General features: G+C 49.0%; 1 protein-coding gene across 1 annotated transcript in view; it reads right to left on the minus strand.

Moving 5' to 3' along the window:
* TNFRSF8 (TNF receptor superfamily member 8) overlaps positions 1-14,158 on the minus strand; it is a 39,871-nt gene that overhangs the window by 10,955 nt on the left and 14,758 nt on the right. Inside the window, exons 2-8 of the mRNA XM_084651739.1 lie at positions 9,952-10,042; positions 6,195-6,320; positions 4,845-5,000; positions 4,638-4,731; positions 3,905-4,263; positions 3,582-3,704; positions 3,047-3,097 (exon numbers count right to left, since the gene is read on the minus strand). Of these exons, the coding sequence (XP_084507865.1) occupies positions 3,047-3,097; positions 3,582-3,704; positions 3,905-4,263; positions 4,638-4,731; positions 4,845-5,000; positions 6,195-6,320; positions 9,952-10,042 (1,000 nt within the window). The remainder of the gene's footprint in view (positions 1-3,046; positions 3,098-3,581; positions 3,705-3,904; positions 4,264-4,637; positions 4,732-4,844; positions 5,001-6,194; positions 6,321-9,951; positions 10,043-14,158) is intronic.

The raw sequence follows: 14,158 nt of genomic DNA on the forward strand, positions 1-14,158 counted from the left end.
TAGGTAGTTTTGCTTAGTCTTATTCATAGATTCATAGATATTAAGGTCAGAAGGGACCATTATGGTCATCTAGTCTGACCTCCTGCACAACGCAGGCCACAGAATCTCACCCACCCACTCCTGCGATAAACCTCTCACCTATGGCTGCACTACTGAAGTCCTCAAATCATGGTTCAAAGACTTGGAGCAGAGAATCCTCCAGCAAGTGACCCGGGCCCCATGCTACAGAGGAAGGCGAAAAACCTCCAGGGCCTCTTCCAATCTGCCCTGGAGGAAAATTCCTTCCCGACCCCAAATCTGGCGATCAGCTAAACGCTGAGCATATGGGCAAGATTCACCAATCAGATACCCAGGAAAGAATTCTCTGTAGTAACTCAGATCCCACCCCATCTAATATCCCATCACAGGCTATTGGGCCTATTTACCATGAATATTTAATTACCAAAACCATGTTATCCCATCATACCATCTGCTTCATAAACTTATCGAGTTTAATCTTAAAGCCAGATAGATCTTTTGCCCCCACTGCTTCCCTTGGAAGGCTTTTCCAAAACTTCACTCCTCTGATGGTTATTATCAGAATGTATTTAGTGTTTAGATTTTATGAAATGCTTGTAAGTTGCTGCCTGCATGAATCTCACTTGTAATGTCTGTATTCCAGTCTATAAGACAATATGTAAGTTGTGCTTTATAACTTTAAAAAGGTTTGCCCTGAACTTGTGAACTCAAGCATGGGAACCATCCCCCATTCCCTCCGCCCATTCAGAAGGGCTATCAAGGTCAGATGTCACAGTAGCAGCCGTGTTAGTCTGTATACGCAAAAAGAAAAGGAGGACTTGTGGCACCTTAGCGGCTAACCAATTTATTTGATCATGAGCTTTCGTGAGCTACAGCTCACTTCATCAATCAATTCAAGGTCAGATGGGCCATCAAGAATCATTGCAATACAAAGGACTGGTTAATGGCTCTATCCATGAGTGAAAGGCTATGTGGAAGGAAGCTCCTCCTGTGGGCTTGGAAGCTGAATGAAGGAAATAAAACAAAGCCACAGGAAAAATGTTCAACTTTTTAGCTGTTTGCACTCTGAAGTGCCAGAGACTCGAAGGGCATGTCTACACTTGCCATTTAAAGCGGGAAAATTCCCTTTTTTGCGCAAAGACTGTGGGAGCGTCTACACTCGCCAATGACTTTTTGCGGTGAAACTCAGAAGTTTCACCGCAAAAAGAAAACCGCCTCCACGAGAGACGTACAGCCCTTACCGGTGATGCTTTTGTGGGGATGTGCAAGTGAAGACACGTTTTTCCTGTTTACAGAGCTTTTAGCCTCCGCAGGATCCCCACAGTGCCTAGGTGGCCGCTCTGGCCAGTAGCTCTGTTGCTCTGACGCCAGGTAAACAGACGTCCGCCCCTCCCCATGTAAAGCCCGGGAACTTTGAAACTCCCCTTCCTGTTTTCTTGGCAAGTGCTCACTTATCAGCTGGCCAGGTGATGCTGACTGCTCCACGGAGCAAACGATCCCCTGCTTGGAGCAAGGCTGAGCTACTAGAGCTGATCAATGTTTGGGGAGAGAGGGCCGTGCAGGGACCCAGGGTGCCCCATGATCATCCCTCCCTCCCCTTCCCACAAGGAGCTGCCCTGTGGGATAGCTACCTTGATCCGCGATGGAAGTGCTGCAAACGTAAACACTCTCTGAGCCCTGTGGAAGTGAGTACACAAACCAGTGCTTTTCTTTCACCCGTTCACTATCACCAGTGAAACTGACAGCGCAAAAACTCTGCAAGTGTAGACACAGCCTATACTGAAGCCAGAGATCCCCAAGGGCTTCCTCCTGGGTCTGCCCTGAAAGACGCTTGGAACTGACCGATCACTACAACTGTAGCTCACGAAAGTTCATGCTCAAATAAATTGGGTAGTCTCTAAGGTGCCACAAGTCCTCCTGTTCTTTTTGCGAATACAGACTAACACGGCTGCTACTCTGAAACACTACAACTGTCACTCTGACGATTTAGAAGGTAACTCATGCATGTGTATAGGTTTGCTTACTTTAATCCGTAAATAACTCTCCGATTTCTTTTTCCTAGTTAATAAGCCTTTAGCTAGTTTATTACAGGATTAGCTACAGGCGTTGTCGTTGGTGCAAGAGCTAGGGGGCTAACTGATCTGGGGGTAAGTGACTGGTCTCTTGGGACTGGAAGCAACCTGAATGTGGTGTGATTTTTTTGGTGTAAGTGTTTATAACAAATGTCCAGTTTGTCTGGATGGCAAGACAGACTGCAGAGTCTAAGGAGAGCGTCTGCAACTCCGTGGTAAGGCTAGTATGGTGATCAAATGCGAATTCCTTGTTACTGGCTTGGTGAAATCCACTTCTAGAACCAGGAGCGTTGGAAGTACCCTAAAAGCACGGGGAGGGGGCGCCCCCCAGGCACCTGAACCACGACACAAACACACCCCCAACGGCGCCCCTTCCCCCAAGGCATCGCCCCCTGCTCACTTCTCTTCACCCCTCCCAGTCACTTGTCCGTACTGCAGGTAATAAGTGAGAAGGCCCTGGCCACCTGGCCCCCCCCCAATCCAGAGCCCCTGTCTAGAATACACCACCAGTTTGGAGCGTCTGCCCTGCTGTCGGCACTCATGGTCCTGAACCACTCCAGACAGCATGACAATAATGACTCAGGCTCGAGTTTGGTTAGGGTACTGTGGTTAATGCCCTCTCCGCTCTTGTAACACATGCCACAAGGCCTTCAGTGGTCAGGGACTGTGGTTTTAAGTTGCATCTAAAAAACAGCACACCTCCAGCAGCATTGGGCCCCACTTACTACACAAGGGCATCAATTCAGGTGGAAGAGCGCCATCTGTTGCACCGTTCTAATAGTGCTGGAGAGAGCAATGCCATGTCTTTTCACGGGCACCCGCCATAGAAGTCTCCTAATGTAAAAACGTTTCTCGGTAACAGTTGTCCGAATCAATACAAAAATGGATTGAAATTCAGCTAGAAAACCTTCCAAGACAGACCAGAACGATGGCTCCAGCCTCTATCGGTCACCTACCCTGACGTACAGATCTGGGTCTAGCTGTAGTGACTGGATACAGATCAGGAGCTGAGAAAATAAAGAGACACCATGTTCAGCACCAGAGTAGCTCTGGAACATCTGGAGAACTAGATTTGATCATTACCAATGAAGATTACCCTTCCCCTCTCTCCACTTGGGGCTATACCAGCTAACACACTTCCTGCACAAAACAGACCCCGGACGACACCGGTCTGTGCTGGGTAGAGAGACGTTTTGTTACCATTTCTCCCACAGCCTCTGAGAAACTCCCCACGCAGCCTGTGAGCTCCCGTTTGTTTCATGGCAGCACCATCTCTTTCTTCCTCCACGAATTGTTATAGAATTCGAACCTTTAAAACCGGGAGGTCAGGATCTGCCTGGAACCCTCACCCAGCCCTGCCTGCCTCCCAAGGGCTGGTGGTTTGGCCCTTCTTCCCGACACATGCAGCGGCCACCCAAACCTCTGGGAGAACAGGTGACACTACCAGCATGCTACGGGTTAATGAACAGCTAGAGGGCTCAGGAAACTCACTCTTCCTACTCAGAGTGAAGATCCGCCGCTTGCAAACCTTCCTTTGCCAAACCGCCAGCATACCAACGAGTAGCACCATGCTGCAGAGAACCACCGCACCCCAGGGAACAAAGCTCCCATCACCTGCAACACAGAGCGGGCATAAGGGGTATCGTTAATGAAGCTGCATGTTCTCCAGCTTGGGTTTGGGGTTTTTTTTAAAAGGTATGGGGGGGTCCACAGGCACTATGAGAGAGAAAGATGTTCCCACACCAGAACACGCACGCAGACCCAAGCCCACCTTCCTGGGCTGCACTCATCACGTGCATTATCAGCGCTGTTACCTGTCTTGGCGGTCTTTTCTGTAGCTATATCTGAGGTAGGGGATGTGCCAGCTGCCTGTTTTGTATCCGATCCATCGATGGTTCCCGTAGCGGTCCAGTTGGCATCGCCAGAGGCTGCGTCACTCGTGAGGATGCTGGCCCTGGTCACTGGCTTTGTGGCAGTGTGGGAATGCTGGCCTCCCACGGTAGTTGGCTGCTCACTCAGGTGCGGTGGTCTTGCCTTGCTGGAATCCTTTGGCTCGTTGCTGAATTTCCCAGACAAAGTGGCAGGTGTGAGGTGCATGGGAGGCGGATCTATGCAGACTTGGTCGTGTGTGGAATTTCCGCTGCCCACTGCTATCTTGTTTAGCTTGGCACAGCTGGGAAGGGGAAGGAGAACACGGAGGTTATGGGTCACAGAGTAAAATGCATGAGGAATCCTTGGGGGAATGGAAGACAGGAGAGAGGTTACCTGAATGATAACCACCCCCTTGCTCATTTTTGTGTCATCTGCCCTTAGCCAGAAGCTCATCCCTTCCCATTACTCTTCCCCCTGCCCACAGGATCTCTTTAAGCCAGATACAAATCTAACATTCATGTTCAAGTCTAACCCACTCCAGTCAAGTGAGCTCGAGGTTAGAGGGGTTCGTCCATCCCCACTCAAAACGCCCCCTGGCCATGGCGTCTGGTGCAAACAATAAGAGAAATAGAGATGCTCTCAAATCTCTGCTCACTAGCAAAAAGCTGGGCTTACTCTGTGTGAGGCTTGCAGTGTTCGGTGCTGGAGTGCCGCTCAGAGAAGGTACCCGAAGGGCATTCTTCGCAGGAGACATCAACTTCTGAGGTGCCTGCAGAAAAAAAAAAAGATCGTCAAGCCATACGTGACAGAGTGAGCCGTATCACCAGCACCATCCCATGGCCAAAGACAGAGGAGACTGGCTGGCATGGGTGGGATGCTTACCTCTGGCTAGGACTCCAAATCCTGGCTTGCAGACAGTGTGGGAAATGCATCTCGCACAGCTGTTCAGAACTGCAACCTTACAAAACAGCCCTGCTCGGCACTCACACACCCTTCTGGAACTGAAGGAGCAAGGGACTTTCTCCACAAGGTCGAATTCTGAAAGGGGGAGTGAGAAAAAATTAGCATGGAGGAGATGCAGGAGAGGAGAAGAGTTGAGCTATTTCAATCCAGGTGTCCTGGAAAGCAGGGCGGGACACGAGATAATGAGAGTTCTGTTCAGCGACAACTTAAGTCATAATAGCAGGAGAAGTCTGCAGACCAATGGGCTGGAGTCTTATCAACCAAGCAGGGATCAGGCTTGGTCAATAGCTGAATGGGAGACCTCTGGGGAAATCTCAGGTCCCCTAGGAAGTGGCACTGTGAGGTAGTAGGTGGCATTCCACTCACTAAGTACTGAGCCAGCACAGGGGGCCATTTTGCTGCTGGAAATGCCATTCTGAATGAAATGTCATTACTGGGGTCCAACCACTTGTGGGCTGTCACGATCTCACTGCAAGATCGGGGTGTTAACTCTCCCACCTGAGCTAAATTTTAGCTCAGGCAATTGTGTTCCATCCCCCTAAATTTTCCTGGTAGCATCTCTTAAACATGGCACTAGCCTCCCTGTTCTAACCTGGTGGGTAGCGTTGTTGTGCATTGATAAACATCTCTGGGCGTCACCCCAGAGGTAGCTGCAATCCCAGTAAGGCTTGCACTTCAATTCTGCATCTGCAAAACTCTTTGGGATCCACTGGGGTGAAAGACACAAGAGATGGGAAGAACCAAGATGCAAATCTGAATTCAGATCCAAGCTCCCTGGTTCGTTCCTCTCTCTAACATTATGTCACAGGGTGGGATGACTTTTCGAAACTGAACCCAACATCCAAGCCAAGTATTTGGATGCTCAAGTAGGCGCACAAAGTAGGAAAGTAAAATATCCAGACATGCACTCTCCAAGGGCCTGATTCAAATTCCACCAAAGACAGTGGAGTCTTTCCATTGACTTCCGTGGGATTTGGATCAGGCCCCAAATGCAGCCTTTGGATGTCCTACTGAGATACCCAAATATACAAACGGGACCCATTTCACATAATGGGGATACCTTACTGCAGTGCATCTTAACCTGAAAGGGGACTCACATCAGCCCGGTGCTGCAGCTGATGGATCAAGGACTAAGACGAGGCGGCTTCCCTCGCCAGTCCAGACAGGGAGTGGAAAGGCAAGAAATCAAGATACAATGAAACTGGCCCAGCTCAAACCCAGAGAAGGTGTCGGCATGATGTAAGTGCCAGAGATAAGCAAAACAAATACCTGGCTTGCATGACACGCAGGCCTTGCAGTGTGGCTTCCCTTGCTCCCTGTTCAGGAAGTGCTCAGGCTCACACTGCCCACAGTCCCGGCCTGGATCTGTGGGACACTCTTTCTGTTTATGGTAGCCTGAAAGAGAGAAGCAAAAATCAATAAGAAGCCTCTTACCAAGGGCTCGGAGAGAAGCCAAGGGCGAGAACCATCCTGTCAAATGCTGTGCTGCCCGGTAGCATCCTCTACTGGCCAAGTCTCAGTTTCTTTTTCAAATAGGCTTTTCTCTTCCAGCAACACCCTGCTTTATCCTCACCATAAACGGTTCCCATCAAAACAAAGTTCTCCGAGTCCAAATTTCATCCTGCCCAGCCCTCCTTGGCCGGAGTCGTCTTCTACTGCACTGCAGCCTTCTTTCTGCTCCAGCCCCTGGCTCTCCTCCTTGGGGCTGGGGGTGTAATTGAGGCCTGCTGTAGGGCCTCTGCTAGCTCCTTCCTCCAGTCAGTCCTTTCACTCTCCCGCCAGGAGGATTCCTCCAGCCACTGTCTCCATTGCTTTTGAGGGAGGAGAGAGTGTATGTCTATATATCTATTATTATATATATAATGTTTCCCTCCTAGAGCTTGTCCTGATTAGCTGAGAGAGGAATCCTGCCCCGCCCACTCCACAAAACTCCTGATCCCAGGGCCTTAAAGAAACTGCCTTCCCTGGGTCTTCATCCATGCTTAAAAAGCCCCAGCACTTCAAAGGACACACCACAGAGCAGGTGTTGACTGACCACTGGTGATTACTAGCCTTTAGGGGACAGTCGCCCCGTTATATGTCTGAAGGCTCCTCAGACCACCTCCCACACAACACTAGGATGGATCTTCTCTCCACAACTGCCGCCAGGAGGTTACAAATGGGAAGATAGAGGGGGCTGGCAGGTCTGCAGGGCAGTGCCCCATTGCCAGGCAGATTCCTCAGACAATTGCTCCTCACTGGCTCCTTCAGGTCTCTGGTAGCAACACGCAGGGCTGGTGCTAAACATTTTACTGCCCTAGATATCCGCTTTCCTCTCAACTGCTGCCAGCATCTCGGGGAGGCTGGTGCAAATGGGAGCTCGAAGGGGCAGAGCTGCACCCTCAAAAGCTGTGCAGGGGAGTGGAAGGAGGCCAGGCTGGAGCCTCTCTGGGGCAGCTCCTGTGGGGAGCAGGGGTGGCTGGGCCAGAGGCACCTCTAAAAGGTCAGTAGTCTAAGCAGCTGGGTACGCGGTCTAACCACGACCAGCGAGGAAGGCACAGTAGCAGCATCATGCACTCAAGGAGAAATCCCAGCAGCAGCCCGGGAATGGGGCACAGGGTGGGAGAGAAAGAATCCAGGGACACGGCCCACCTCTTTCTGCACAATGCCAACGCCTCGGAGGAAAACGACACACTCGCTAACCATTCTGGCAAGCCCAGCGTGGGCGGTGCAGGTGACAGCATCAGTGCTATATTTAGGTGACTAAAGGCCACCAGACATCTCCCAGCTACGTGGCTCCCACCTCCCACTGTCTGGAGCCAGGCTCACTAGGGCGGGGACTGCTGCAATGCCCGTGCTCAGGCCTGCCACACGGTCCTTTAAAAAAAAAAAAAAAAAAAGCTATTTCCTTTAGCAACCAGCTGTGTCAGGAACTGAGGCTGAAATAATGCCCTGCAGAGAGCCGGCTGAGTGTGGCTGTGGATCAGATGACTGGCAGCCCATGGAGTAAACACTGCTGGCCTTCTCTGGGATTGTGCTCGGAGGAATGATGGTCTAGTCTAGTGGACAGGTTCAGGGATGCAGGTGTGCAGCTGTGGTTGGTGGAGTGGGACTAGGGTGAGCAGCTAAGGGAGGACGGCACAGACAACCTTAATTCTGCCATTTCCTAACTTTTGAGGGCTTGATTTTGCAACCTGAATATTCTTTTAATGTAGTATAGTATCTATTTGTCCAGGGAATGTTCCTCTCCCTGATCCTTTTTTAATGCTCTTCTCCCCCTAGATTTCCCCCCTCCCCTTTTCTCCTCTCTCTCTCTCTCTCTGCTCCTCTTTAACCCACAGTCTTCCTTAAGCAGAACAATAAGCCAACATCCTTCTGGTACAACTCCCAGCCTCTATAAAAATGGGGAAGCCCCTCTGAAGGCAATGAAGCCACTCTGACGTACACCAGTTGAGGATCATAGAACCATGGGGTTAGAAGGGACCACAAGGGTCACTAGTCTAATCCCCTGCCAAGATGCAGGATTTGGATGGTATAGACACAACAAGACAGATGGCTATCCATCCATTTGAGTAGGTTCCAAACTGGGTAAAAGCAGCTTCCTCAGCCCTAATTTCTTGTTTTACTGGAAGCAGTCCCCTTCTTCCTAATTTGTAAGGTCTCAGCTGGCCACACACACCAGGGTGGGTCTCTCACGAGCCCCGGCATAGTCGTGACATCACATGGCCACAGCTCAGGAAGGATGCCCTGCTACTGACCCAATCCAACTTCATGCAAATACTCTCAGCCAAGCACAGTACCCCCGCGCGCTATCAGCCTAACAAATAAATGTCAAAAATTTCCTTTTGAGGAAAAAAAAAAAGAAAAATGTTTTTACAAAGAGGGAAATGCCACAAAATGCCCCGCCCACTGAACTACTCTGGCCAATGGGGCTAGCTTCAGGCATTTCCAGGACTCAGTCTCACTAAGCCATTTCCTGTTTCTGACCACAAGGCTCGTTAGTCTTTATGAGTCATGGCTAGCTTCCGAGCGGCCTGCTGCCGGCGCTGAAAACAAGCTGCCCACCTCCATCTCCTCTGGAACACTTTCTGAACTGTTTTGACTCTGAAGAAAGCAAGAGAGTTTCCCCTGTGCCGTTTGCTATTTTTATGGCCTGCGATCGGATGCAAATTGAGCTTCACAGTTTTACTGGACAGTCTGAAACCCTGCAGCAGCAAATCTGTGGGTCCAATTCTTGGGCAGTCACTCGCAGCAGTGCAGAGTGAGTGCAAAACACCCGCAAATCACTATGGCAGCGTTTTACACCTTCTGTCCACACGCTGCACACAGATGGACGTGACGACGCAAAGTGCAGGGCCGTGCAGACTCAAATTCAGCGGGATGCAAATTAAGGACCCAATTTTGCGAGGCTCTGAGCACCTCCAATGAGGTGCTGAGGGCCTTATTGCTAGAGGCACAACTCCTTGCCAGACCAAGTCCACAGGGTATGTTTACACCCTGGAGACCATATTGGCATTGCTATTCCATTGTAGCTATGCTGGCATAACCCCGTAATAGAGACACTGCCTACACTGATGGAAGGGGTTGTTGCATCAGTGTAGGAACCAACACCTCCCCCAACGACAGTAGCTAGGTCGATGGAAGCATCCTTCCGTCAGCATAGCTGCCTCTGTGCTGAGGGTTAGGTCTGCAAAGCTACACTTATTGGGGGGGGGGTGTGGAGGAGGGGGCAGCGGTGGTTTGGATTTGTCACCCCCAACCAACATAGCTACTTTGACCTAAATTTTAAGTGTAGACCAGGCCTAAATGGTCAATGCCTAAAAACGAGCAGGGGGTTATGCCCTTCATCCTGCAGATCACTGGGACATTTGAGGGGAGGGGATCTGGATCCAGACCTGTTGCTCATTCATAAAACCGCGCACTGCACACCTATGCAGGGAACAGAAAGAACTCCCCCCACCACTGCACGTTGCCTAGTTCATTTGCACCAGTAAGATGCGCCGTCATGTTTGCCTGTTAACTGTTACCGCGTTACAAACATACAGACCTGAGGGACATTGGTAGCAGCAGCGTTGTGAAGTTTCATCATAGAGCCAGTTCTCTCGCACATCACAGGACTGAGGTGAGGGAATCGATGTCTAGAAAATCAAAGAGACCAAAGATCGCAGTAAAGCTCAGGAGTGAAGCAGCAGCATTCAATGTACAGCACGTCGTAATTACCCACTATGCCCCCCGTCCAAACCGCAGAAAAGCCCAGCTTTGTGCAGCTCTTCCCTGTGCGCGAGTAGACGAGTGGCGCGTGGGAATGGGAAGCTGCATTGCAACCCGCCCATCTGCCATTTCAGTGCTCAAAAGCCTACGGTGACAAACGCAACTCCATGGACTGCAGTACTGTCCTAGAATGACCCCCTGTCCACTCCAGACCAGAACTTGGGAATAACCAGCGTAGACTCCCGAAGGAATCCATATCAGGTTTTAGACCGGACTATGCTAAGAGTATAACCCTTTAGCATATACAAGTATATGCTAAAACTATGCAAAGGATGCTAGACTTTGGGTCATAGTCAGGGCTATGTAGCTATCCAGCCAGAATGGACATGATAAATAAAACTCTCTACATTAATCATCAGTTTTGTGCGTTATTTCCAGGCATCCGGTGACCTGGGCCACTCGCAACAGGTGCATGCCATCCTTCTCAAAGATGCTTGAAACTACCTTGTTGCAGTTCTGCCATTTTGTTAAGCTCCTGTTTGTTAATGGGGTCCAGCAGTCTCCTCTCCCATGTATCAGTGTAGTAAATATATAGCCGTGTTCAATTGTGTAACTGGATATAATCCAACCCAAAGACCTGCTTGCGATTCAATTGTTTCACTGGTAACATGGGGACAGAACCTGCAGCAACATCAGTAGCAGTTTGGCCCAAGGGGAGAGCCTGCAAACCCTTACTCCCATGCCCAGTCCCACTGTCTTCAGTGAAGCTTCTCTTGTGCGTAAAAGGTTTTCAGGAGTGGCCTCTGCTCTGACCTTCCTTAGATAAAAAGACGCAGTTGGGAATTGTCTCAAGAAGGAAATAAACCGGCAGGCACCTCTGCTCAGCAGCTTCAGCGCCTTGCTTAGAGCAATCTGAAGCACATACTGGGAAATTTCACTTGTACAAGTTTTCTGATGAGATCATTTGAACTTGGCAGTCTCCCATTAAAACCGCTCCCCACCCCGTTCTCCGAATTCCATTTTCAGCAACTGGTGGAAAGTGTAAAATTGTCTGAAACAGCAACTTGTCTCAGAAAGAGATGGAACCAGGAGATCCACCATAGACCATGCCTCTTGTTAGCGCTTTGACAGGTAACAAGGACCTCAGGAAATCCACAGCAGATCAGCATCCTCTTGGCTTCTGCGGGAGAATTTCCCCCAGTCCTTCAGCATAACGCTTCACCTTTCTACAATGCCTTCTGTAGACAGTGCAGAGTCTCACTGAGCTTTACCAGCATTCATCCACTAACTTCACACCCAGCCTCTGAAGCTCTCTCTCTTTTCTATGGATGAGGAATCTGGTGCCCTACAGCAGAACGATAGGAAAGCCTGGAAGGGTATGTCTGCCCTGCAATTTAAAACCCGTGGCTGGTCCATGCCAGCTGACTCGGGCTCAAGGGGCTCGGGCTAAGGGGCCATTTAACTGCGGATCTAGCTGGAACCTAGGCTCTGGGAGGGTCACAGAGCTCGGGCTGCAGCCCAAGCCCAAATGGGTGGACTTCATGAGCCTGAATCATGCAGCTGCGGGTGACTAGTTGCAGGATAGACACACCCACTGGAATGGAGTCAAATGGCAAATTAGTATCAGAATTGGAAATAGAACCTCTCTAACCACTAGCACACACTACCTTCTAGAGACAGTAATCGAACCAAGGATCCTGACACTTCAAACAGACTCAAGAGGCTACCTGAGGAAGGGGGATCTCCTCGTCTCTCCTGCAGAAGCACCTTAACTAGCCAACCGTTCTAAGACTCATTTAAGCAGCAGGAGGTGACGTTATTAAATCAGTCATTTAGAGAGACAGGTCCCTCAGAGGTCACCCTAGACTGTTTCAACTAAGACATTGTACTGTGAAGGGGATTAGAACTAAGCCCAGTTTTTCTACCCAGTTTTAAAAAGACAAATTTAGAAACCACAGTCAGTGGCCATATCTAAGTCCTGCTGGGCCAGCTTTTCTGTAACTTCTCTGGAAAGTCACTGACAAGGGCAGCGCTTCTTTCCTGGCTCTCCGATGAGATCCGACTTTGGGCTGTAAGGGATGGTCAGCATGAGATCAAGTTGAGCTATGTCGCTTTAAATGATTGATACAACATTCAGCTTCTTCCACTGAATTTTCTGGAAAAAACGTAGGAGATTTTCATCATTTAATTAAATGCAAGGGTTTTTACAAAGTTTAACATATTGAACATACAGGACCAGATTTGGCTCATAGTTACCATTACATAAATCTGCAGTGTGGACTTATTCCAGATTTGACTGAGAGAAGAATCTGGCCCACAGCCAAATAACGACTGTGATAAATTAAAAGGAGGACTTGTGGCACCTTAGAGACTAACCAATTTATTTGAGCATAAGCTTTTGTGAGCTACAACTCACTTCATCGGAGGCATTCAGTGGAAAATACAGTGGGGAGATTTATATACATAGAGAACATGAAACAATGCGCGTTACCATACAGACTGTAACCAGTGATCACTTGATCACTTGTTGTGTATGGTAACACCCATTGTTTCGTGTTCTCTATGTATATAAATCTCCCCATTGTATTTTCCACTGAATGCCTCCGATGAAGTGAGTTGTAGCTCACAAAAGCTTATGCTCAAATAAATTGGTTAGTCTCTAAGGTGCCACAAGTCCTCCTGTTCTTTTTGCGAATACAGACTAACACGGCTGTTACTCTGAAACCCGTGATAAATTATTGCACATCTGCAAACAAAATGTGACTCAATTACTTAATGCATCATTTTCCCACAAGAGGGCAGCTGCCTGCCAGCTTATCACTTATTCACTGCTTGAAATCCACAGCCTGGCAGATTGATCCGCTGCCAAGGCCAGGTCTGAAAATGACACAGCAGTAACACGCACTCCACTCACCATTACCACACTGCAGCTGGCATAGTAGCGTTACTGCCTTTATTATCCTCTAAGCAAAATCCCAAAGTGCTCCGAGCCCGTAGAAAACTTTGTAAAATGCTTCCTTAAAATCAAGGCACGGTTTCTCAACCGTGGAACGTCTCCTTCTGCTGACCCAGCTTCCCTGTTTCTTGGCCATCCACCAAGCCTCACTGAGAGTTTATCACTTACGCTGTGTCATGAGGATGAACTTTACTCATCAAGCTCTTTCCACTGTCCGCTCAGTGGCAGCGGATACCACATTTCTGACTGGGGCCTTTGTCAGCCTCCCCTTTTCATTCCCTCAACTATTCGTTCCTAGCTCAATCAGTCAACAGCAGTGCAGGACGGTCGAGTTCTGTGACCTGTGATGAATGAACAAGGGCTCTTGAGAAGTGACAAATGGGGCACTAGAATTAGCTGTGCATTTTGCCCCACATCCGCAGACCCTGCAGTAGCAGCAAACCATTAATGCCTGATCAAGGCCGAAAATGAATTATATAAGCACAACTGACAGCAGGGAAATGATGTGGGCTTCGCTTCTTTAACATGTACCAGGTTTTCTATAACCTCGGTTTCAGAATTTCACACTTCTGATGTCAAAAATGTAAAGTGACAACCATAAGGTTGTGTGGGACGAAGGCAAAAGTGTATCCAAAACCGACTGGCGGGCCGCGTAGCGTGAAGGCATTTGGGGTTGAGAGCGGCATGTTAAAAATTATAAGGCCAACTGGGTACATGTGCGAACTGAATGCTTGGGGAATGTGGGGCTCAAAGTTATACATGGGAATTACAGGCAGGAAGGATGGCGTATAAGAGGATCTAACTGATGTAACACACTCAGGGACAGAAAGTGTGAATTACCTCATTTTAGCCGCCTTTAACCAGGCATACCCATGTGTCACTTTCAACCCCCCTATGCATTTGCTCTGATTACGGACCGGATTCTACTGTACATTAAAGGCTTGGTTGGTTTGATTTTTTTTTTTTTTTTAAAACGAGTTCAGTGTTTTCAGCCAGGGTGAGTGGCCTAGAAATAAACCTCAGTGCTTTGAGAGAGCAGAAGAGAGATAGATCACAGAGAACAGACAATGAAGCTGAATTACTTTGC

Source organism: Lepidochelys olivacea (assembly GCF_965140295.1).
Source record: "Lepidochelys olivacea isolate rLepOli2 genome assembly, chromosome: 18".
Classification (NCBI taxonomy): Eukaryota; Metazoa; Chordata; order Testudines; family Cheloniidae; genus Lepidochelys; species Lepidochelys olivacea.